Genomic DNA, 26077 nt, shown 5'->3' with positions numbered 1-26077 from the left:
CAAATATTAACTTTTGAACCTAATTTTATAATCATAATTTTATATTCTTTTTCCTAATCAGGGTCTCCCCATTTTATATGCTTTAAGACCCACAAATATTTGCTTTTCAACCAGATGATTTAAGTTTTTCCTGAAGTTCTAATCTCTACTGAGAATTTTTTTCCTTCTTAATCAAATACATACATTTGAAATTTGCCCAAAGTGAACTCTTCTGTTTATGTATGGCCATTCTTCCAAGCTGTATTTCCATCTCGGTGGGAAATCTCATCAAGAACTGTTGTACGCCTTAGAGGGCAATGTCAATCATTATTATTATTTTTTAAATCAAACAAATTTGAGTATGTTGGTAATTAATTCACAAAAGAATGACCTGAGTTTCTTGAGACATCATTGACAACTGGTTTTAGTAAAATAAATTCTCAGTTTTGTAATCACAAAAGTAGGGATGGAATAAGGACAATGTTGACAAGTCCAACATACTCATGAAAAAAGAACCAGAATACAGACCTACTCCCAATACTTATGAAAGGCCACTGCCCTTAATTCCTCTTTTAAAATTGTTTTCATGGGGCACCTGGGTGGCTCAGTGGGTTAAGCATCTGCCTTCTGCTCAGGTCATGGTCCTGGAGTCCTGGGATCAAGCCCCAGGTCTGGCTCCCTGCTCAGTGGGGAGTGTGCTTCTCCCTCTGCCCCTCTCCATTGCTCATGCTCTCTCTTACTCATGCTTTCTCTCCCTCGAATAAATAAATAAAATCTTTTTCAAAATTTGTTTTCATGGTTCTGGAGTTGAGAATAATCAAGTCCCAACATCTTTCCAACCCATACCTCCCTTCATATTCTCTCCAAGTGTAAGACTGGGGTTTCATTGCATACTGAGGTCCTTATAGGGGTAGGGAATGAAAGAATTAAAATGGTTTGATGCCTTTTATCTAGTCAAAGCTCCAACATGTAGGTCATGATCTGAAATTTTAACTGTAATAATGTCGTGGAAGCTTTTTGTAAATCATAAGTCTTGTACAGATTTTACTTTGTTGATTACAAAGTTTAATATAATGTTTAATGATTTGTCATTACTATGGGGGGAATTCTTCATCTCTGTTAAGGACAAATAAAAAAGAATTAGTTAATTTTTTTTAGAAGAGATTTAGCTCTTTTAAAAATTTTTATTTGTTTTAGAGAGAGAGCATGTATGCAGGGGGAGGGGCAGAGGGAGAGAATCTGAAGCAGACTCTCCACTGAGCATCGAGCCCCATTTGGGGCTCAATCTCATGACCCTGAGATCCATTATGAAATCATGAGCTGAAATCGAGTCTGACACTTAACAGACTGAGCCACTTAGGCACCTGAGATTTAGCTCTTAATGAAGGAAAATCTTAAGTCTGAAATGAAGTAATAAGGGGTTTAATATTAAGGATATTTTCGAGGCTTTGACAGTGAAGGTCATTGTAGGGTAAGGGGAGGGATAAAAGACTAGAAATAATTGCATGTCCCTGCCTAATTAATTCGGGTCTTTCCAGTCTCTTTGAGGCTAATTTCATTAACCAGGAAATTAAATAATATTGATTATGGCCACACAAATGTATTTTGCTACATATAAATGTAAGTCAACATCCGCAGTATGGGGATGATTTGGAATGAAGGACAGATTCGCTCTAAGAAAAGAGTAAATTATTAAGAAGAACCTAAAAACAGTCAGGCTTTCTATACTTAACAGGAATGATCTACCTAGCAACTGTAATGAAGATGATTAAAACCTTAAAGACACATAGACAATACAAAAATGCCCTTTAAGACATGCTGTTAGATTAAGAACAAAATGTGTTTGTAAATCTAGTTCTACTATATTCACTTACTATTACTAAGTATTTCATTAAAAGGATCTCTTGAAAGAAACTATTGTGTTAGTTTAAAAATATCGCTGAATCAGAAATTGTGATTAATTAAAGGTATGGTTCAGATTTGCTTTGAGAATATTTGGGTGATTTGAGTTTATTTATGTACAGTAACATTAAGTTCTAGGATAAAATGTCTTTCTATCCTTAAAAATAGAAGATACCTATGAAAAGAGAGGAGCCAAAATACAGACCTGCTCCCAATATGAAAGGACAAACTATAGCCCTCAATCCCTCTTTAAATTTGTTTTCATAATTTCGGAATTGAGCCTAATCAAGCCCTAATATCTTTCCGACAGCTCCTTTCACATTCTTTTTTTTAAAATTTTTTTTCCTTTCACATTCTTTAATCTGCTTAAAAAATCATATTTTAGATTGCTCTAGAATTTAGCAAGTAAATATGATTTGTTCAAAATATTTCATGGTTCATAAGCCCCTCTTATGCATGATCCCAAAGCTGCAGTGAAAAGATTATTCCTGCAGGAAAAAGTCAGAAGAATAATTATCAATAATTTATATTGTCACAAGGTTATAAAACTGATGTATTATCTTTGCACAAATGCTGAGTAAATGTATAATCAGAGTAATAAAAAATAACCTGTTCAGCATTGTTAAAACCTGGGACAACTTAATAACAAATTCAACATAAACAAAAGAAACTTCAGGAACCGACCCACTTCAGCTGAGCCAATTTTATGGCTAATTTGTTTCTGGAACAAGGCAAATAGTTCTCTGCATATCTGCGTTTGGGTAATCAGACTGCCATGCTGACTTCATAGTTCAAGCCTCTTCCCCTCACTTCTCTTTTATTTTTTCACCTCTAATACAGTTTTTGAAAACTTCACATTAGAAAAAAGTAGGGAGGGAAATGCAGAGAACACGATTTTTAAAAATGTTCTTTCAAAATGGGTAGGACACTTGAAAGTGAAGAGACAATACGTGTGAAAATAATCCATTATGAAGAAAAGCTTTACCCATTAAGATCAATGCTAGTTTTGAGGACACAAAATAAATGACACGTGACCAGATTTCTCTTCCAACAACGGAAGGCATATTGAAAGGAAGTTAGTAAATAGACTGTAGTCTTAAAACACGTTTAAAAAAATAGTGTAATGTGTGGTATTGGCTTATTACATTTTTCTAAGCATTTTCACTATAATTCCCTTTAATCTTCACAACCACTCTGTGAGTTAGGTCGGGTGGGTCTTTCCTTTTGATCCAGAGAGGGGAGATGGAGACACGGGGATAGACGTCAGACAGGGCTGCAGTGGACCATGCGGGTCATTCCCAGATTAGGGCACCAGTTTTCTCTCTCCCAATTCACCTGACTCTGGCCCTTGGGACCTCAGACGCAGCCAAGTGAGAGGTTCCTGCTTCCCAAGCCCATCCCTTTCAGAACACAGATCATGCCCACACCTTGCAAGGAGAGCCAGCTGCTCTGAGGGAAATGTTAAGGTCCATGACGAGGTGGTGGCTAAGGGCACTGGCTTTGTGGCGTCGAAGTGATCTGAGTTGGAATCCCCAGACCTTTCTTCACTGTGCATGACTTTAGCCAACCTGAGCCTCAATTTCCTCATCTGGAGAGAGAGCATGCTTTGATTTATTCCAAGGGGTTTACTGACAATTAAATGATAATAAAGCAATAAAGGTCTTAGCCTACGGCCTGGGTTGAAGAAAACGCTGGTGATCTGGGACGGGGTAGATCACCATCTCTATCCGATTGCCAAATCTGCATCTGCAAAATGGGCGCAGCGTAGATCGCAGTCTTTTGGTAGCAAACACTACTTTGCAAATAAACCACAACAACCCCCCCTCCCCCAAACTCCCTGTGCCGCCCAATTCTGAATGAACCTTGTTTTCAAAATGTGGGGACTGGAAGACCGGATCTGGAACCTAAAGAAATGTTATTATCAACCAGGGAATTTATATATAAGCGAGAGGGCGGAAAGGGTGAGGTAAGGATGAGAAGGGAAAGACAACGCAGCCTCAGCTCTGCTCAGAAAAGCTGCGGTTCCAGGAGCATCCAGGTAAACCACGCACACCCACTCTCCCACGGGTCTTTGCTGGGACCCCCTAAAATGAAGCCCCGAAATCCCTGTTGGAACTCTGGGAAAGGAGGGGGAGGAGAAAAGGCGGGGAGAAGCCGAGAACGCTATGGCTGGGGGCGGGGCTCTAGGGGGAGGATCTATAGGAGTGCGAGGGGGAGGGACTATAGCTTGGGGGCGGGATCAAGGGCGGGACCTCGCCGAGTTCCACGGCTGCGCGCGCCACGTCTGCCTTAGCGAGAGTGTTGGGAAGAGGCAGAGGGAGGGAAAAACCGAGCGGGGCGGGAACTGTCTCTTCTCGCGAGAGCTGGCGACGGCAGCGGCGGTGGCGGCGGCGTGTCCGTGAGAGTGGCGTGGGGGCGGGGAGGAGAGGCGGCGGCAGCGTCCGAGCTACGCCACACAGGGCCGGGGTGCTGGGTGCTGGAGCGCAGAGCGGGGTCGTGGCGGCGGTGGTAAGAGGAGAGAGGCGGAGGGGGGGGTGCCATGGCGGGACAGCAGTTCCAGTACGATGACAGCGGGAACACCTTCTTCTACTTCCTCACCTCCTTCGTGGGGCTCATCGTGATCCCGGCCACATACTACCTCTGGCCCCGAGACCAGAATGCCGGTGAGTGCTGCCGGCAGCTGCCCGCGGACCAGTGCAGGCCCCGCCAGCCCCTCCGGGCCGCGCCGCCCCCGCCCAGCCCAACCCAGCCCCCCAGCGTCGGGGTGATCCAGCCAGCCAGCCGGCCGAGCTTCGCGTCCGAGGCGTCCGCCGCTGGCGGGGCCCGGGCTCGGCGGTGTTTCCCTCGGTTCCTCTCGGGGCCCCTCTCCATCCCCGTTTCATTGTCTTTTCAGGAGTTTCGCTTCGCTCCCTCTCACCCATTGTTCTGGGCGCTCCTTGCAGCCTCCTCCTGCCTCTTTGTCTTCTCTGCCTCTGATTTTATTGGTTATTTTTCTATATGGAGGGAGCAGGATGGGATGGGGAGGATGGGGATTGGGAGGTGAGAGAAGAGTTGGCGAAGGAGGAAGCCGAACGTGCAGGCGCTACTGCGAGCCCCTTAGCCACGGTCCTCTTCCCTCACACCCCCGTTTCCCTGTTGCAGCTGTCGTTACAGATGTTTTGGGCACCGTCTGAGCCGGGTGGCATGCTTCGGACTCCCAGCTGAGCTCACCAGCCGCCCCTCCCCCGTCCCCGTCCCCTGTTGCTTTTTCATTTGTTCACGAACACTGTGGGGTTGGAAGCAGTGCCGTTATTCCCCTTAGCAAAAATAGGCTGTTCTCTATTTCCTTTTCTTTGGAGTTTCCTGTTTATGGCGGAAAAAGTGCAAGTATGAAGGATTAAGTCGAGTAGGTAGTTGTGAGGTAGCTGGTCCATTCGCTTTTAGTTCTAAATCTTTTCACATTAAACACATGGGATTAGAGCACCAAATAACATACATTCTGTTCGAGGCATTTTATGTTGCGCTGTCCGGGGATATATGACAAGTGGTAATCTTAAAGCTAAGGGAACTGCCAGGCCCTAATAGCTTATTTAACAGTAACCAGGAGGTTTTGAGTGTTAACATTTAGGGAAAGCTTTCTGTTTCACAGGAGGTATGCTAACTTGATTAAACATCATCTTTGAAGTTGGGTGTGGTGGGAAGTCTAGGTTGTCCAGGTTAGATACTCTGGGGAGATTGTTAACAGGGAGGCATTGAATCAGCTCAGAACTTGTTATGCTTTAAGACTGGCTCAAAAATTCTGTAAAATTCTCGAGTTATATAATGGAATTAAATTGAATTTAGGATAAGTAACAAAGGATTCCTTTTTTTTTTTTTTTTTTAAGTATACGATTGTAAGTTTAAATATCCAGTAGGTGCAGAAATCTGCCCAAAGTTGCCAGTTTTCTTATTCAGTGGATAGTTTGTGAAAATTGGATTTTGGACTCTTGTGCCTTCTTTTCCTAAGTGCATTTAAATTGGTTTCTCTGGACAGTGGTTGTAGATAGATGATTAAGTCTTAATATTGTAAAGGTTTCTCTTATCTGCAAAACCTAGGCCATTCTAATAATTTTGAGTTAAAAATGCACTTTTTAGTAAAGTAGTTTATTTGCACTTAACCCTTTGTGTGTGCATCTGGTTGTGTGGAAGACTAAAGGGTATTGGGGGAGCAGGTGGATTTTGTTAGAATGTGTTTCTAGAAGCCATTTCAGAAATTAGTCATTTTAACCTACACTGGGATTTTGAACTTTGAAAGTTCTATTTTTGTGGTGGGTTTTGTATTATAAAATTTGCCTGATAACTTATCAGCAAGTTATACTTGAGCTCCTTCAGCATATAGTCCATCTTTGGAAAAGTTGTAGGGAATTAATAGTGACTGTAAGTTATGGCCTTCAAATATCACTTTATTTAATCCTCTTAAAACACACTGAAGTGTAGGTACTATTATTATTATCTCTATCCTTATGTGAAGAAACTCGAGTTCAGAGAGCATTCTCTAACTTTCTCCTTCGTGGGGGAGCCTGATCTGCTTAGCTTTAAGGTCTTGTATTGTCTCCTTATTGCTAGATAGAAAGGTGCTGATTTGCCCCTACTTTACATCTGGCTTCAGGCTTGCCTTAGTAAATGTGTACGTGTTAATGTATTTGTTTGGTCTTGCTCACAATTGCGCTGTGAAAATTAAGGTGAACACTTAAATGCTATTCTAATCATGAAATTGGTGGACACCACTTGGACTATTTTTGCGTATCTATCATAAATGAGTTGTTTTTTTAGGATTACAGTGCTATTAAAAGGATTTTTTGTCATAATGACTTCTTTCTGAAGCTGAGTTTGCAATGTCTTAAATATCAGAGAGAAATCTTAAAATTAATAGGTTCACCCAAAGCTCTGAAAAAGAATTTTTTTCAGGTGTTTGCAGCAAAATCGTATAGTGACTTGTATCAACAGAGGGTACTTAAAATCTTGATTCTTCTCACTTAGAAAATAGTTATTAATATGGCTGTTAATTTGGAATATTAATTTGTTTGATTATTGGTGCTGTTTTAGACCCTCAAGGGCTTATAAAGGTGGAGACACTGTAATGTCTTTCTGAAATCTTAAAAATTCTGTAATATTTCCTCAAGGGTATTGAATAAAGGATGTGGACCTATAGTAGTGTTTTTGATTAACACAATGGGGTATTTTAATATTTGATTTGAAACTTATTTTATTTCATTTTCCTATGAAACTGTAACCAAATGCAAAAATGTAGGCTAAGGAGTTTGAATTTCAGAGTTCTTATGGCAGTCTTGACTTTTTAGAGATACTCTCTGCAGGAAAGCATGAAAAGGGTTTTTTGCTAGTAAGTATACATTTTTGAAGTTCAGTGTAAGCAATCTTTGTGTAGTTTTTAAAATGGTGCTATATGTGGTTTTTTTTTCTTCTTTTTAGATTTTATTTATTTATTTGACAAAGACACAGCAAGAGAGGGAACACAAGCAGGGGGAATGAGAGAGAGAAGCAGGCTTCTCACTGAGCAGGAAGCCCAATGCGGGGCTTGATGTGGGGCTCTATGTAGGGCTCCATGGGGTGCTCAGTCCCAGGGCCCTGGAATTATGACCTGAGCCCAAGGTAGACACTTAATGATTCAGCCACCCAGGTAGGTGCTCCTTATGTGGGTCTTTTAGTTTCAAGGTTTAGTTATTTCAGTGTTGTTCTTCTAGAATTATTGGGCTCTTGAGTCCGCTAGAAAGCATGGAACCATTTCACAGATGGTAAAATCTAGGGTTTGAGAAAGAGAAGTAGCTTGGTCATTGGCATATTTGATATGATATGTTAATTGAAGTTACTCTATTATCCCGAACACTAATGGAATCATTTTGCCTAGATTTTTGTCTAATCTACCTGGCCAAGTGCACTTAAAATTAATACCCCTTTTAGTAGTTGAGGGGCCCTATTTATCTTACTCTCCTGGTTGTTTGCAAATTGGCTGAATAAGTTGACTGAATACTTTTTCAGACCATTATGGACAAAAGCTCTGGATGAGGTAATAACAGAGGGTTTAGATTTCTTTAAAACTGTGGTTCTCAACCCTGGCTCCACATTAGAATCACTTGGGGAGCTTTTAGAAACGCTTTTACCCACCCCCCAGATATTCTGAGTTATTTGGTCTGGAGTGGGTGCCATGTGTTGTTTTTTTTTTTTTTTTTTTTTTTTAAGATTATTTATTTATTTATTTGATAGAGAAAGCACAAGTAGGAAGAGAGGCAGGCAGATAGAGAGGGAGAAGCAGGCTCCCTGCTGAGCAGAGAGCCTGATGTGGGGCTTGATCCCAGGACCCTGGGATCATGACCTGAGCCGAAGGCAGGGGCTTAACCCACGGAGCCACCCAGGTGCTCCCATGTATTGGTTTTTTAAAAGGTACCTATGTGACTATAGATTGTAGCTAGCAAAGAGAACTCCCTTGGTAGTGGTCTTTTGCTGGAGTTGTCATTTTGGGAGATGGTGAATTTTTATATGTGCTCTTTCCTAAAAACAAAAATCACTAATGCCTTAGCCTTTTTGTTTAATATAGTTAAGAAGCACTTACTGTAGAACAGTTCTCTAAAGTTCTTGTAGTTGAAAGCCGAATATATTTGTTAAAACAACGTTAATAATGTAAGTTTACAATGGTATTGGACAAGAGAAAACTGCTTGTAATTATTAGAATTTCAAATAATCAAGAACATGCTTTTATTTGTTCCATAGGTGAAGGTCTATTGATCCTTTGAATTGAGATAAATTATATCATTACTTTTTCCAACTTTTTGTTTTTTTAACTCCTTAACCTTATTTTTTTTAAACTTCTTTGACCTTACCCCTTATTTTACTTTTTTTTCAAAACTGCCTGGTTTTGAAACCTGTCTAGATGTGCTGCTTTACTAACAGTGTGATCTTAGGTGGGTTATTTAACTTCTGTGTTTTTGGTTTACTCATATATAAAATAGAGACAATGGGTTATTTGTTTAATAGAATTAAAATGAGGATTAAACAAATAGTTATACTATACTCAGGTTTTTTTCCCCATGGTTTGAAAGAATTTATGAAACTTTAAAAAAAAATTTACATTTCTTTATTCTTTGCTTGTTCCCCTCTCAAACATTGATTCAGCTGTCCCCCCTCTCAGTGATTCAGCTCCTTGACTGGGGAATGTGAGTAGGAGTCCACTTTTAGTGCTCAGTAGTGTGGTAAGAAAACTCTGAATTTGGGAGTCAGAAGTTTTGGTTTTAAGTTCCAGCCTAGTCCCTATTTTGTTATTTCTGAATTCAGTCTCATTTTCAACAAATAATAATAATAATGATATGGCCTGTAAGAAGTGATTATGGATAAATGTTATCTAAACGTGCTTGCAAGGGTGCCTGCTGGCTCAGTGGGTTAAAGCCTCTGCCTTTGGCTCAGGTCATGGTCCCAGGGTCCTGGGATCGAGCCCCGCATCAGGCTCTGCTCAGCAGGGAGCCTGCTTCCCCCTCTCTCTCTGCCTGCTTCTCTGCCTACCTGTGATCTCTGTCAAATAAATAAATAAAATCTTAAAAAAAAAAAAAAACTTGCAAAATCAAACACACTGTAGAAATTCCTTCATTTAGTAGATGTTTACAGAGCATGAATTTTGTGCTAGATGCTGCTTCTAGGTGATGGATCAGACTTTTTAGTGCATATAACATTTTTCCTAATAAGTTGTGTATACATAGTACAGAAAAGCACACACACACACACACACACACACACACACAAAACAGAACAAACATTACTTGTAATCCCATCACTCAAAGGTAATGAAACATTTTAGTTTCATTACCTCTCTTTTTTTCTTCCGGTGGGGATGACTTTAGACATGGTCCTTCCTCTTGGTAGGTAAGGCCCTACACCCCACCTCCAGTTTGAGACAGATAATTATGATTCTCCTCATCTCAGCTCTATTGCTGTCCGTTTGGATATTTGCTAGCCCCAAGGTGGGTATGCTGAAAGCACTCAAAATAGCACTTTGAGCTAGACCCAGGTATTACCCAGTTTTATTAATAGAAGACTTAAGTCCTAGAGAAGGTAACCAATTTACCTAAAGCCATATAGCCTTTAATTGGAAGATTGGGTGTTGGATCCAAACCTGTTTTAATGCTAGAGTTTTTCTTCTTAACTATCACTCTTATACAGCCTCCTATAATTAATATAACACATTATAGTAAGTATTAAAATGGTAAGTGGAAAGTGCTATGGCAAGGAATGAATAATTTTGTTTGGGGATTTGGTGTTTCATGCAGAGAAGATGATTTGCGATAGGTCATAAAAGGTAAGTGGGGAAGTATATTCCTTATGTAGGAGAAAGTAGATGGAAAAGCATGGAGATGTTCAATACATGGTAAAGATTGAATATGCACTTAGAAGTAAACCGGCCAATTTAGGAAATTTATACTTTGTTTTGTAAGTTATTGGGTAAACAGTGGAAGGTTCTAAGTAGTTAATGACATGGTCAGATTTGCCATTTTAGGAAGCTTATATTTTATCTTGTAAGATATTAGGTAAACAGTGGAGTTTTTAAAGTAGGGTAATGACTTGGTTAGTTTTGCTTTTGTGGAACATTATGTGGAGAGTGATTTGTGGGAGGTGGTGGTTGCTGGGTAGGGAAAAACTGGATGGAGAAGAAGGACTCCTTTTCAGAGGCTTATTAGTCTGTTGAAATGCGGGGAATGTGCAGATTAGAAAATTCTAAGACAGTTTGGACTATTTATATAGAATATAAAAGTACCTTGGAGGCAATGAGAGAGTGGAGTACAGATTTAAAATTTTCGCTTACTTCTGTCTTTGCTTATTTCTGTCTCTCTTAAAAGCTGTTTGGTGATTGGCCCAATAATAACCTACTTTTATCAGTTTTGGGATTGAGTGCATGGAAAAGGATGGGGATGATCATTTTTATTTAAAATAAAATATTGACCTTATCTATTGATTTATCTAGGTTTCTAATTACAATAGAGTTGATTATCTCAAGCTCTTATTGAGTGTATTTGAATAGAAAAGAACTGGCTAGTATCAGCGTTGTGTTCACAGGAGTATACTTTATGAATGTCCATATTTTATTTAGAGCATATAGTCTTCATAAGACTAGATCATAAGACTAGATCTTCGTAAGACTAGATACTAGAGATCTGAGAAGTTTGAGTAATTTTTTAAAAAATTTTTAAGATTTTTTTTTTAATTTGAGAGAGAGAGATAGCAAGAGAGAGTACGAATGGGAGTGGGGGTTGAGGGGTGGGAGAGGGAGACGTAGGGGCTCCATCCCATGACCCTGGGATCATGACTTAAGAGGAAGGCAGACACTTAACCAACTGAGCCACCCGGGTGCCCCAGTTGAGTCATTTTAAAATAAAGTCATTCTCCTCTGTGTTCTACCCTGACAGAAAGGGGTTATCAGACATGTACTACATATGCGCTTAAGTCCTACACAGTAGAGGGGACCAGAAGGCACCTTGGCAGTATGAATTATGGTACATTTAGGCTTTGTAGATGTGGTGACAAACACTGGATTAGTAAATGCATTGTGTAAAATAGTTTTTATTTAAGTCTTTTTTTTTTTTTAAGATTTTATTTATTTATTGACAGAGATCACCAGTAGAGGGTGGGGGGAAGAAGGCTCCCTGCTGAGCAGAGAGCCTGATGAGGGGCTCCATCCCAGGACCTTGAGATCATGACCTGAGCACCGCAGGCACCCCTTGAAGGTCATTTTGCATACTTGCTTGGCTTTGGAAGAACCTGAAAAAACAAAGATAGGCTTATTTTCATTTTCTCAGATGTTTGTTCCCTTAGTCATACTTTTTATTTAGACATAGAGGAGGTCACAACAAATATATCTATATTGGACTTCCTTTTAAAGAATGTTTGCTATCATGAGATTATTGGTAAGAAATGTTGCACCATCTCACCATCACATTGTTTTCTTTGAAAAGTGTTGTTGGTTATTAATTCTCTTAAAAAGATGTTCCTTACATTTTGAGAATTGCATTTGAGAATTGATTTTTGAGAATTGGATTTTCTCATAGATTCCAGATTTTTTTGGCTTTAGGTTTTTTGCTTGTTTAGTTAAATCTAATAGTTGTTGATTGAGCCTTCATTGTTTGCCTATACTAGGAGGGCAGAAGATAGGAATATGAATGCAGTGTAAATCTTGTTTACAAGACTTTTTTTTTTTAAGATTTTATTTATTTATTTGACAGAGAGAGATCACAAGTAGGCCGAGAGGCAGGCAGAGAGAGAGGAAGTAGGTTCCCTGCTGAGCGGAAAGCCCGATGTGGGACCCTGAGGTCACGACCTGAGCTGAAGGCAGAGGCTCAACCCCCTGAGCCACCCAGGCACCCAAGACTTTGTTTTGATAGAGTTTGTAATCTAGGTAGGGTGGGAGGATTAGGATTAGATAAATACATGAATTATTTTATCCAGAGCACAACAAAAGAAATGTAAGAAAAGTGAAAACAAGTGCTATTCAAATTAGCTAGATAAAGTATTTGTGTCTAATTGGGAATGATATTGGCGATCAAGAGGTATTTTGTCTAAATAGTTCAAGGATAAGAAAGATTTAATGGGTGGAATGGTGGGGCTGGGTAGGGTGAAGAAGAAATCACCTGAGGGGGGCACCAGCCTGGCTTAGCTGGTGGAGCTATGACTCTTGATCTCTGGGTCATGAGTTTGCAGCCCACATTAGGTGTACAGATTACTTAAAAATAAAATCTTTAATTAAAAAAAGTCACATGAAGAAAAGTACAGAGACTGGAAAGCATGGAATATATTCAAAGTACAGATCCACTGAAGCAGAATTCATTCAGTGAGTAAGTGAGAAAAGGCTAGAAAAGTTAATTGAAGTCAGGTGGTAGAGAATCTTATATACCTAGCTGAAGAGTGTGTGATTTGGTTGACAGTATGTCATTTTTGGACGTTTTAGAACATATTTTAAAAGTTGTGCCGTGTATGAATTAATGTAATAGCATCTCATAGAATGAGAAAGAACAGAGGTCATGATCCTGGGGTCCCAGGATGGAGTCCCTTGTCAGGCTCCCTGCTCAGCAGGGGGTCTGCTTCTCCTTCTGATCTTCCCCTCTTGTGGTCACTCTCTCTCTCAAGTAAATAAATAAAATCTTAAAAAAAAGGCGATAATGAGAGTTTGAACAGTGGTGGTGGCAATAGGAAGATAAGTGACATACTTGAGATATTACTGATGTGGAATCTTTTTTTTTTTTAATTATGTTGGTAAAGTATATATAATGTAAAGTTTATAGTTTTAGCCATTTTAGATGAACAATTCAATAACAATTGCATTTACAATGTTGTTCAGCCATCACTGCTATTTACAATGTTTTTCATCACCCCAAACAAACTCTACCTATTGGGCAATAACTCCCCCCTTTTTTTTTTAAATCTAAAAAAATTTTTTTTTAAAGATTTTGTTTATTTGACAGATGGATAGTGAGAGGGAGCTGAGCAGGGAGCTTGACACCGGGCTCGATCCCAGGACTCTGGGATCATGACCTGAGTGGAAGGCATATGCTTAACAACTGAGCCACTCAGGCGCCCTGTAACTCCCCATTCTTTCTTTCCTCCAGCCCCTGAAAAACTCTTATTCTTTATACATTTGCCTATTCTAGGTATTTTGTATAAGTGGAATCATACAATACTTGACCTTTTGTGTCTAGCTTATTGCATTTGGCATAATGTTTTCAGGAGTCATCCATGTTGTAGTATGTATCTGAACTTCATTTTTATGGCTGAATAATACTCCATTGTATGACTGTGCCACATTTTATTCACCTGTTGATGAACACTTGGATTGTTTCCCCTCTTTGTCTATTGTGAATAATGCTGTAGTGAACATTGCCATAGTATCTGTTTAAGTCCTTGTTTTCAGTTCTTTTGGGTATATTCCTAGGAGCAGAATTGGCAGGTCATATGGTCCTTAGCTTTTTGAACTGTTTGCCACAGTAGCGGCAACATTTACATTTCTACCAGCAGTATACATGGGTTCCAATTTCTGCATATCCTCTTCAACACTTATTTTTCATTTTTGAAGAATTATAGCCATTGTAATAGATATGATGAAGTGGTATTTCACTATGGTTTTGATTTGCATTTCCTAGAGAATAATGATGTTGAGTAATCATTACTTTTCTCTGTTGGCCATTTGTGTATGTTCTTTGGAGAAATATCCATTCAAATCCTTTGCCCATTTTTAAATAGAGTTGTTAATCTATTTTTGTTGACTTGTAGGTGTTCTTCATATATTCTGGATATGATCCCTTATTAGATACATGGTTTGCAAATATTTTCTTCCATTCTGTAGATTGTCTTTTCACTTTCTTTTTTTTAAAATTTAATTTTAGTTATTATTATTTTTTATTAGCATATAATGTATTATTAGCCCCAGGGGTACAGGTCTGTGAATCACCAGGTTTACACACTTCACAGCATTCACCATAGCACATACCTTCTCAATGTCTATAACCCCCCCACCCTCTCCCTCCTCACCTCCCCCTGGCAACCCTCAGTTTGTTTTGTGAGATTAAGAGTCTCTTATGGTTTGTCTCCCTCCTGATCCCATCTTGTTTCATTTATTCTTTTTCCACTCCCCAAATCTTATGGTTTGTCTCCCTCCTGATCCCATCTTGTTTCATTTATTCTTTTTCCACTCCCCAAATCCCCAACGTTGCATCTCCACTTCCTCATATCAGGGAGATCATATGATAGTTCTTTCTCCAATTGACTTATTTCACTAAGCATAATACCGTCTAGTTACATCCACGTCATCGCAAATGGCAATATTTCATTTCTTTTGATGGCTGCATAGTGTTTCATTGTATATATATACACCACATCTTCTATCTTTTCATTTTCTTGATTATGTCCTTTGATGCACAAAAGTTTTTAACTTTGATGAAGTCCAAGTTATTTTATCTTTTATTGCTTTTGTTTTTGTTGTCATATCTAAGAATCTGTTGGTGAATCCAAGGTCATAAAAATTTATCCCTATATTTTTTTGTAAGAGAATTACAGTTTAAGTGTTGTTATGTAAGTTCTTTATATTTTGGATAATAACCCCGTGTTGGATATATCATTTGCAGATGTCTCTTCCATTCAATAGGTTGCATTTCCTTTTTGTTGGTTTTCTTTGCTTTTTATTTTGGTGTAATCCCAATAGTTTATTTTCAGTTTTGTTTTTCTTGTCTTCTATCTCTTCTTTAATGATTATTAGTTATTCCTTTGTACCCTTTTTAACTGTAGGCAAGTTACTTAACCTCTCTGAGCCTCAATTTTTTTTTAAAGTATACGTGCATACATATTCCCAGGACTATTAGAATGTCTAAATGAGAAAATTCATGTGTTTAACAAATATTTATTAGGCACCTGCTATTTGCCAGTGTTAGGTAGTGGAATGTGGGGTAAACAATATAGATGGGATCTCTATTCTCTTGAAGCTTATATCCTAGTATGGGGGCGATGATCGACATGCTATATATAAATAATAAAATACTACATAGTGCTATATACTGGGTAGAGAAGTAGGATCCTGAGAATGTTCCTTCAAGCCAAGTGACGTAAGGAAGCCAGTCATTCAGAAGTCTGAATTGTTCTTTTGGCCTATTACTGTGGATGAACAGTTGTGTGTGTACAAGAGCCTTCAAGGCAAAAACAAGTTGGGCATATTCCATGAACAGAGAAGACCCAGAGTGGTGGGAGTTTGCCAGGTCAGGAGAATAATCTGGGATAAAGTCAGAGAGGGAGCTGGGATGCAAAGCATGTCTGTAAGCCAGGGTGAGAAGCTTGGAGTTTATTTAAAGTTCATTGGGGAGCTATTGAAGGTTTTTAAGCAGAGAAGTGACAGGATCTTGACTCAATATGCTCCTATTTCTTAATGAGATGAAAATAGTTTTTTGGTCACTTTGCTTATGTATCCTTTTACAGATGATGTCTTTTCTACTTAAAATGTTTAATTAAAAATTTTTGTTTGCATATTTGAAAAGTCACATACTATAAAATAGCATATAGATTGTCCCAGGTTATAATGGTTCAACTTAAAATTTTTGGACTATAAAGTGTGAAATTGATACACACAAGTGGATACTGTGCTTTGAATTTTGAATTTTGTCTTTTTCTGGGCTGATGATATGTGGTACAGTACTCTTATGATGTGTGGCAGCAGTGAACCAGAGCCCTGCCTTGGCCCTGTGATTGTAAGGGTAAACAACCATTCCGTACTATACACACATCCTTTTTTTTTTTTTTTTTTTTCTCCTTTCAGTACAGCATTTGATAAATTATCTAGGTTTCTTTGGTGTAGGTGGCAGATGAACCCAAGTTTCTGAAACCTTTCAATTTAGGTAACCTGTGATTGGGTGTGCTGGCAGTGGTGACTCGTGTTTAGTCAATCCCCCTCTCTGTCCCAAATCCAGATGGTTGGTTCTGACCTCGCCTTGAGAATGACACATTTTGGCTACCTGTTCAGATTCAAGTTAAGATCATAACAGCAGCTTTAGTTTCTTTTAGTGTACTTTGAGATTAGGATGATTTAGGGAAGCTATGGTTTTGGTGGTCTAGAGCAGTGATTACCAGTTTTTCACTAACAAATTATCATTTTTATGCCTTTCCTCTTTTGCAACATTCTGGGAACCAAGCCACACTATTATAGTAAAATGTGTTTTCCTATTTTTTAAAATTAATAAAAAAAAATTGTCCCAATGGTGAGTGAGCCAGCGTCATCATGGTGAGGTAATATATTCTCAACCAACTGCAGAAAGACTTTGGGCAGCTAGAAAACTGATGTATAATGTCTTTTAGACTTTTTGGATTATTGAATATAACCTTTTGACTCTTGGTACTATTTTCTTGGACCCCTGAGGGATTTAGGAATAGTTTTAATAGCCACTGAATTTTGGAAAGAGAAATACGGTACTTTTTTCTTTTAAATACATGATGTCCTCTCTGTATCATTTAGCTTTATTAATTTAAGTCATCTATATTACTAGGTATGTTCTAAAATTTATTTCTCAGTGTTTTTTAAAATTTTCGAAATATCAATGTATTTGTATATTTATTTGAACTGAAAAAATGGAGTCATACTTTTTTTTTTTTTTTAACCAAGTTTGATTTGTCTAATTGATTTAACAGGGAGGGCTGCCTTTGCCAATTTAGTTATGTAGGGGATATTTTCTGTAAATTGAATATTCAAGGTAATCTACAGCTTCAAGTTTTAACAAAATTTACTTAAATTAGAAGATAAAGCTATTTTGTCTAATATTGGCAAAATGTACTTTTCACTTTTAAAAATAAATTTTGGTATTTATGGGATATTTATAAGCTTATAAGTGACAACATAGCAGATATTTTAATCTAATTTTAATAATTTATCAACTTATAATATTTATGCTGTCTTGGTAGCACCAAAAAAAGTAGCATCAAATTAACATCTAAAAGTTTATAGATGTCAAACCTGAGTATGATAAACTTAACTATGTTCTTTGGCACTATGTGCTAAAGCATTTAGAGGCGAAGCATATTGATGTTTTGCAGTTTACAGGAAGATAGTTCAGATAAAAAGGAGTGGGAAGAGAAAAAGGAAACTAGAGGTAAGGCCGAGAGTTGCAAAATGTTAACATTTGGTGAATTTAGGTGAAGGGTATTGTTCATTGTAATATTCTTTCAACTGTTCTGAAGGTTTGAAGATTTGTTAGGAAAAAATAGTCACGGGGAAGAAAAAATTAATTTTAAGAGGTATTTGTCAGTATTATAAGAAATGACTTATCAGGATAAAAATACGCTACATTAGGATAGAATTATGTGGGGGAAGTAGAATAAAGGGTTGATTTGTGCATGAAATTTTGTAAATGTATGATGATGGCTATGAAATTGCTGAGGTATTTAGATTGCATTGGTGTGTTTAAAAGTTATGGAACTATTCTATTTTAAAATGTTAACTCCATGTCAAAAATGACATCTTTTGCAGCTCTTCAGACTTCTTATAAAAAATTTGAGATGCCAAATTGGAAGTCTACAAGTAGATAATATGATTTTTAAAAATTCTTTTTGATAATCAGGCAAACAGGATTGAAAACTTCAGTTCTGGCTAGCATTCTTTCAGCTTTTTGGGTTCTAGGAATATGGTGCTAAGAGTTCACTGAGATATACTACACCCTGTCAGATCATTCTGGCATGGACAGATGGCTGTGACTATTTTAGCTAAGACATTGTATAGCTTATGAAGCACAACCATAATAACCTTCCCCCAAACCTGTACTGTTTCCACAGACATAAAAACTTTATGTTCAGCTGCTGAGAGCAATTATAATACGTTGTTACATTGTTTTTTAAACCACAGAGTTATGACTTTGTAGTTTCCCTTTTCTATAAGTGTGGATGATTTCTTTAAAAACTACTAGTTAATGGTGTTATTAATATAATTTTTACTAGCTGTGACAACTAGAAGTTTATAAATGAACTTTTTTTTTTTTTAACATTCTAAATATCTTGTAAAAAACATACTGGAAGGACTTCACTTGTGGTATTTACTTTGACTTGAGGTCATTCATGTAGAGATTTGGAATGTGTGCCTTGAATATTCAGTTGTGCTGGAAATCTAAATGTCAGTGTGTTACTGTGTAAACCATAGCTTGTAGTACTTATTGATTGATTTCAGTGTTATCCTAAAAGATTATGATCTTCTACATTTTGGACTGGAAGAGCGAGGCATAGAATGTACATGTACACGTTGTGAAAAACTATGGGGCTGAAAACCATGTGTACTTTTTTTGGGTCAGAGACATTGGGAGAATATCATCCCTTTGAATCGATCAAGCCATCTGGTTGATGAAAATTCAGCATTGTTTTTATAACCTTTTCAAACATTTCCTTCGTTTTAATAGTTGAAATGGGAGACTGTGGAGGCTTAATTGAATGAAATACAGATTTAAAAGTCACCAGTGATATTTTCAAAAGTGTCCATAATTTAACCATGAAAATAAAAATATTAACATTACCACTTCATTCTCAGACCCTCTTTGAGTTTTGTCTCAGTGAAGTTCTTTATAGCAGAATATCCAGTTCAGAATCACACATGACATTTAATTAACATCTTTCTTTAATCTCCTTCAGTTTGGAACAGTTCTTCAGCTTTTTGACTTTGAAGATTATAGGCCAATTATTTTGTAGAATGAACCTGAATTTGGGTTGTCTGGTATTTTTTCATGATTAGATTCAGGTTATATATCTTAGGCAGGAATTTTACAAAACTGATTCTGTGTGTCTCTTACTACATTCTATCAGATGGTATATGATTGCATTTTGCTCCAATGCTATTGATGTTCGCTGATCATCTGATTAAGGTAACATCTGCCAGGCTTTCTGTATTAGTTTCCTATTGTGTCTGTAACAAATTTCTACAACCTTAATGACTTATTGCAACACAAATTTATTCTCTTACAGTTCAGGAGGCTGGAAGTCCCCAAATCGCTTTCACTGTGCTAGTCATGGGGTTGGTAGAACTGATTCTTCCTGGAGGCTCTTGAGTTGAGTCTGTTTTCTTGCCTTTTCTAGCTTCTAGAGACAGCCTGTGTTAATTGGCTTATGACTCCTTCCATCGTCAGAGGACATCACTCCAACATCTGCTCCCATTGTCGTATCACCTTTGTCTTTAACTCTCCTGCCTCCTCCTTATAAGGACCCCTGTGATTATATTGTGCCCATCCAGTTAATGTAGAATACATCTCCCCATGTCATCTTAATTTAGTTGGCTTTGTAAAGTCTTTTTTGCTATGTAAGATAATGTATTCACCAATTCAAGGTATTAGGATGTGGACGTTTTGGGTGACAGTTGTTCAGCCTACTCTATTTTCCCACTGTAAAGTTATTCCTTTCCCTTTTATAGTATTTTGTGGAAAGACACTTGGACCCCTTGTTCCTATTTGTGGAGAATGGTATTTAGAAACTAGATCTGGATGTTAATATGCTCACTGCTCTTGATCTTACCACTGCTCCTAGGCTCCCTTAATAGTGTTAGGGAATATATATTTATAGAATACATCTGTATTTCTGTATTGAAAGATATTTGTTCATACTGATATCTTTAGTTCCTATTCAGTACCCCATGATTTGTTCTTATTTTCAATTTTTTCATATGTGTAACTGCCTTCTCTGACGGTGAAAAACTTGACTCCAGTTATCTTTTATGTGTTAATTTATTTGATCAGTCCCCCTGTGTAATACCAGTCTCCTTTGCTGTTGCCACCCCTTCCCATTTGTGGATCCTGCTTCACAGCTGCTTCTGATACCTCCTACCACATACCTCTCCTGTGTGGATGTTTTCCTCAAAGCATGGTGGTAACAGGGTATTTGGACTTCTTGCATGGTGGCTTTGGAGCCTTCTGTTATATGCAAAGTTCTTTTACTTTGTGGAACTAGTATTGTGGAAAAATTTCCATTTAGTATTAGCCAGCTGGATTTAGTGTAGGTGATCTCAGTTTTGTTGGCAACAACCAAAGCATTATAGTCAGGAGCCAGTGGACCACATGTCTTCTCCCATCAGGCTTGATCAGGGTGTTGACCTTGGCCTTGACAATGTCATAGAGGTTCTTCATAATCTGTTTGATCTGGTGCTTGTTGGCCTTGCCATCCATAGGGACCACAACAATTATTGTTGTCTTCTATCATCTTCATGGCTGACTCATTGCTCAGGGGGAACTTGATGGCATAGTGGTCAAGCTTCTTGGAAAATATTTGGGCTGCCTTTGGAGTGTCTTGGGCTACCAGAAGGTGGGTGACACACAGATTTCTTTCTTTTTTCTTACTTTTTTTTTTTGGTGGCTGTGGTTGTCTTTCAGCATTGCCTTCTTGGCCTTCCAAGCCTTTATTTTGGCTTCATCTTTGGGAGGGGGAGTGTTTTTTCCTTTGCTTTTCTGTATGCCATCTTCATGAAAAGGTACATTTTTATTTTAAAACTTAATTTTTTTAAACTTGGGAAAGTTATTCGAGTGACGATAGTGAGTTTAGTAAAATAATACATGGTATTTTGGCTTTGGTTTAATGTCTCTTTAATTGAATTGAAGATTTTTCCTCGCTACTAAAATAATGCAGTTTCTTTAACTCCTATATGAACCTAATTTAACTTCTTATGGGTTTGGGTGACTTCTAATTTAACATAATTATTCTCATAATTGAACAATACTATTTCTCTTTGGCTTCCTTAATAAGCTGCATGTTTCAACTATTTTATACTTTTTGTGTCTTCTGTAGTAAAAGGGAAAGGAAGGGAGCATTTCTCAGAAATTGCTGATTATGTGACTAAATATTTTGGGTTCAATTCAGTTTTTGCATTTTTTAACTAGAAATTATTTAAGTCACGCATGAAAACGATTGCCTGGTAGTTGAACAACATTATCCAGATTGATCATTTGTTCTGAGTGGCAGAAAAATTAACCAATATTGTCAGTTTTTCTTAAAGATTATTTGAGTAGGTAGTATTTTATACTTCAGTAAAATTTTAGCATGGTTAATAAAAGTTAGTATAGTATTAATTGGTTTTGCCTTCTGTGTGACAAATGCTTTAACTTACCACCTCTTTTTTTTTTTTTTTTTTTTGACAGAGCAAATTCGATTAAAGAATATCAGAAAAGTGTATGGAAGATGTATGTGGTATCGTTTACGGTTATTAAAACCTCAGCCAAATATTATTCCTACAGTAAAGTAAGTAATTGGTTTCAATTAAAAAAAGTACATAGTGCTTATTCTTTGCTGGGTAACATATAAAATATGGGTATAGTGATGAATAAAACATATGTTTAAAGAAATTGTAGCATTAGGTGGGGGTAAGATGTGAATTTGGGAGCTTTCTAAACAGAGTGATTTAGAAGTTTAAAGGAGAGAGAATGTACTGACTTGGGAAGGAAGGGAGAAGGGGAAGTCAAACCTTGAAGGAAGACCTGTGCATCTTGTCAGGATTTGGATTTTGCTTTAAAGACTATGGGGGAATCTTTAAAAGATTATCAAAAGCAGGGAGGTGACATAATCAAGTTTGCATTTTTTGTAGTGATATTTAAAGTTTATTGAGCACATACTGTATGCTAGATGCTGTGCTGGGGCTTTGTGTGTTATCTCATAATTTTATTATTAACTTCAGAGTAGATGTTTTTGCTGTTTTGTCAGATGAAGAAATTAAAAGGAAGAAGAGGTAACTTGACCAGGGTCCTGGAGCTAGAAGTGGTAGAGCAGCACCTTTTATTTTGGCAGGCCAGTTTGATTAAACAGGCCAGTAGCATGTTTAATTAGAGCAGGCCTGTTTGATTTTATAAGGCTATGGGGTATGCTGGTTTAGAGCCTAGGCTTTGGGTTTTCACTCTGAGACATCAATTTTGCAGTAACAGGTGAATCTGATAGGTGAAAGAGGTACCATTTTTGGAGGATTATATCTTATGAATTACTTATATCTGTCCATCCAGTAGATAGGGGAATTAGGGGAAGAACTAGCAGAGGAAATTAGTAAAAATAGAACCATTTATTTTTTAATCTGGGCTTAAATGATGATAGTTTCAACTTATCTGTGTAACTTCAAGGGGTTTAAATGGTTTTTCTTTGTAAGGTTTTACTTTGCTTAGTTTAGTTCCTCTGCAGACGGAGGGAAATTTTAGCTTTGGTGTTAAGAGTTCTTCATTGGTGTGAAACTAAAAGGCAAAATTAGTTTTTAGAAGAGTATTTTATGTTCACTGTTTATTCTTTGCTTTTGCTTCTCATTTTAAATTATAGTTTCAGGAGGTAGCAAGGCAAATATTTTTGGCCTCCCAATCTCTTCCTTTTTAGGTTTTGATCAATACTTTGTGGGTATCTGAACCCCAGTTTTCAAGGAAAAAACCCAACTCTGAAGTTCTGTTCAGTGATTAGTAAATTGCTTTACTTAAATGGAAGCACAGATTAAGGGATGTTTGTAAGTGAGGAAGAATTAAACAGATAACTGGGTAACAATTTAGATAAGGTCGGAAACATCAAAACCTTTGTGCTACTTAACCTTAAAGCATTGTTTCACAATTAAGCAGTCATGGTGTAATGCTCTAATTTCTGGAAGTTGACTTTTAAAGAAAAAGCGCAAGACTTCACAAAGTTGATCAGTGACGCTTTATGTAGGGGAAAATGTTTATCTTTTCACAGGACCTAAATATGTTTTTAAAAAATTGGGTGTAGATCATGATGAAATCCATTCTGTTTCCACATTTGCTTTAGCTTTCAGGAAATTAAAGTGTGATTTTATTGGTGGTTAGTTTTCATCAGCCTGGGGGCTTCTGGTACGAGCTTCTCTAATCCTCTCTTCCTTCCTTCTTCTCAGAGAGCCAGGTACAACATGTGGAGCATCTCTCATGGGGTATAGTTCATCCTAGGTGTTTTGATTTCCTCTCCCTTCTACCCTTGTTTGCTTTTAAGTCTTGTTTTAGTGATTTTCAGTTTTACTTTTATCTTTGTTTTCTGAGCTTTCTTAGCCTTTGGGGCACTGGCAAAACAAAATGTGGAATTATTAACTTCTAGATATTCACATGTTCTGTAGCATATCGAAGGTATGGCAGACTTTCGGGTTTGAGTTAAAAATTACCATGTATATTATTTTCATTTTCATTCAATAAGTAGTCATTGTGTGCCTATTATACCAGGAACTGATATATTGTGATTAACAAATAGATGTGGTTCAGCAACCTAACAGTTGTGGGAGAAACCAGCAAGTGAACAAGTAATGATAATAGAGTTTAGTAAGGGCTCTGGCAGGGGGGCCAGGGGTGCCATGACAGAGCAGAGGAAGGGCTTTCTGTCTTGGGACAGGAGGCTTCTCTGAGTGAGGTTTGGGTCAGACATACTGAGAACAGCTAACAGGAATCGATTGTTTACTATCTGTGAGGTACCTTCTAGGTGCTTTACATACCTAGTCTCTGTTAATTCTTAAACCCATCCTAAAAATTAGAAACTGAGTTGTAAAGCAACTTCAGAAGATCTCTAAGTTAAGTGATAAAGCTGGGATTTGACCTCAGGTAGATTTGTTCCAGAGCCTATGTTCTTAATTACCTCTCCCTAGATAGCTAAGTAAAAGCGGGAGTGTTCTAGGTAGAGATTCTTTTCCCTTTGGGGATATAGGTAGTATGGGAAGCAGTTTGCAGTATTAGGTACTTAATAAGGATTAGAACGTTATTTTGGCCAGATGGAAAGAAATTTGTATCTGAATGCCAACTTTGTTTTGCAAACTTTGTTTAAGCAGTTAGTCAAAATCTCAGTAAGTTAGTCAAAATCTCAGTAATTTAGTCAAAAATTCAGTAAGATCCTGTCCACGTGCTCAAGGAGCTTGCAGTGAGTTGGAGGAGAAAAGTCATGGTTTTTGCTTCTTTGTGAGTAACTCTGGTTTCCCCATTGATCACTTTGACAAGGGTAAGGATTGGTTTGAGGTGAGTCTTGAAGGATGAATAGTTTGGGTAAGCAGAAATGGGGAATGGGAATTCTAGGTGGAAAGATTGAAGAGTAAAAGCATGTTAGTAGGAAAAGCTTAGGGAACTTTGGGAGTGGGTTTTTCGGTTTTTGTTTTTTTAATTTGGGTGATAAAGGTCAGTAGGTGGATTGGAACTTGATCCTGAAGGCTCATTCCAAATAAACATATTTAAACTAGGTTTTGACCAAATGAGCTTAAACACATGTAACATTTTCTTTCTTTGAAAAAAAGGTCTCTCCAATTCTGTTTGATTAGGCTCATAGGATTCATTTTATGTGTTTGTTTAACAATTCGTCCTTAGCATAACAAATTGTGATATAAAGAGTATAAAAAAATAAAAATTACTCAATTTCATCACTGAAATATAGCCACTATTAAGATCATTTTCCTTTAATATTTTTAATAAACTTTTATTTATTAAAAATAGCATATTATACATATATCTTTGAAAGCTGATTTTCTTGTTTTAATTTAATAAGGTAGATAGTCTTCCACAGCAGATATTGTTTTTATTGGTTAGGTGGTATTTCACTTTATTAATATACCATTAATTTATTTGCTTACTACTCTATTGATGGGCATCTCTGGTGTGTTTTCTGTTATTATTTCTGTGTATTCAGTGTATTTCTGTTCTATATCTGTAATCAGCTTTTTATACTTTATATGCTTAATTCTAGCTTATTTCCTTCTAAATTCTTGAAATAGTTAAAAGTGTTTGCATACTTCTTTAGGGTTTTGATACCTTATTGCCAGATAGTCCTTCAGAGTGTAAAGGGTATGAGTGTTCCTTTTTTTCAGCCTCTCCAACATTAATAATGTCAGTCTTTTAAATATTTTTACTAAACAGCACATATTGGAGAGAACGAGTTAGGTTTTTTTTTCCAACTTCTGTATTCCTTTATATCCCTTTTTATCCTACTATTTACATCTTTTTATATCTGTATTGGCTAATTATTTGGCTGTGTCTTGGTTTATTAGTCTCCTATAAATGGTTTATTTAATTGGTTCCATATAAATGGATATTTAATTTGTTTCTTAAGTTTTACTGTTATAAACAAGGCTATTCATTCTTCATTGCACAATTGACCCATTATTTTTTGTAGTTTATCTTACTTAAAGTCTAATTATTAGGTTAAGAACAGCTCTTGTGTTTTTTTTTATTACATAAATGGTTTACTGAATACTTAGTATATTTTGATCTAATATGAGACCAATAAGTTAATAAATTGAATTAAGTTCTATACATAAAATTCTGCAAATAGTAATGAAGGAATATTACATGCAAGATTCTAGATGCAGACTGCTAGATTCTAGAGAATTCAGAGTAAAAAGTCAGAGGTTGTGACAGGAATTTACAACTCAGAGATTATGGAACTGAATCAATATCATAGCGATGTAAGACACTTTAGGTTGTTTTATAGCCTTGTTTGGTCATAATGTCTTTATAGACTCTTAAGGAAAACCATACAGGTATATTTATTTATACTTTACCTATCTTTTTCCCAAACAGGAAAATAGTTCTGCTTGCAGGCTGGGCATTGTTCTTATTCCTTGCATACAAAGTTTCCAAAACAGACCGAGAATATCAAGAATATAATCCTTATGAAGTATTAAATTTGGATCCTGTAAGTAGTATACAATGCACAGTAGTTTATTGACCCTGTGAAAATACTGTAAGCCCATATC

General features: G+C 37.2%; 1 protein-coding gene across 1 annotated transcript in view; it reads left to right on the top strand.

Annotated features, from left to right (window-relative positions):
• The first annotated feature begins 4240 nt into the window (after window positions 1–4240).
• Window positions 4241–26077, top strand: part of SEC63 (SEC63 homolog, protein translocation regulator) — a 71607-nt gene continuing 49770 nt past the window's right edge. Inside the window, exons 1-3 of the mRNA XM_059401151.1 lie at window positions 4241–4544; window positions 21522–21621; window positions 25902–26016. Coding sequence (XP_059257134.1) covers window positions 4421–4544; window positions 21522–21621; window positions 25902–26016 — 339 coding nt within the window. The 5' untranslated portion in view covers window positions 4241–4420. The remainder of the gene's footprint in view (window positions 4545–21521; window positions 21622–25901; window positions 26017–26077) is intronic.

Source organism: Mustela nigripes, chromosome 5 (assembly GCF_022355385.1).
Source record: "Mustela nigripes isolate SB6536 chromosome 5, MUSNIG.SB6536, whole genome shotgun sequence".
NCBI lineage: Eukaryota > Metazoa > Chordata > Mammalia > Carnivora > Mustelidae > Mustela > Mustela nigripes.
The sequence above is the reverse complement of the archived record's forward strand: the minus strand, read 5'-3'. Positions and strand labels throughout refer to the sequence as shown.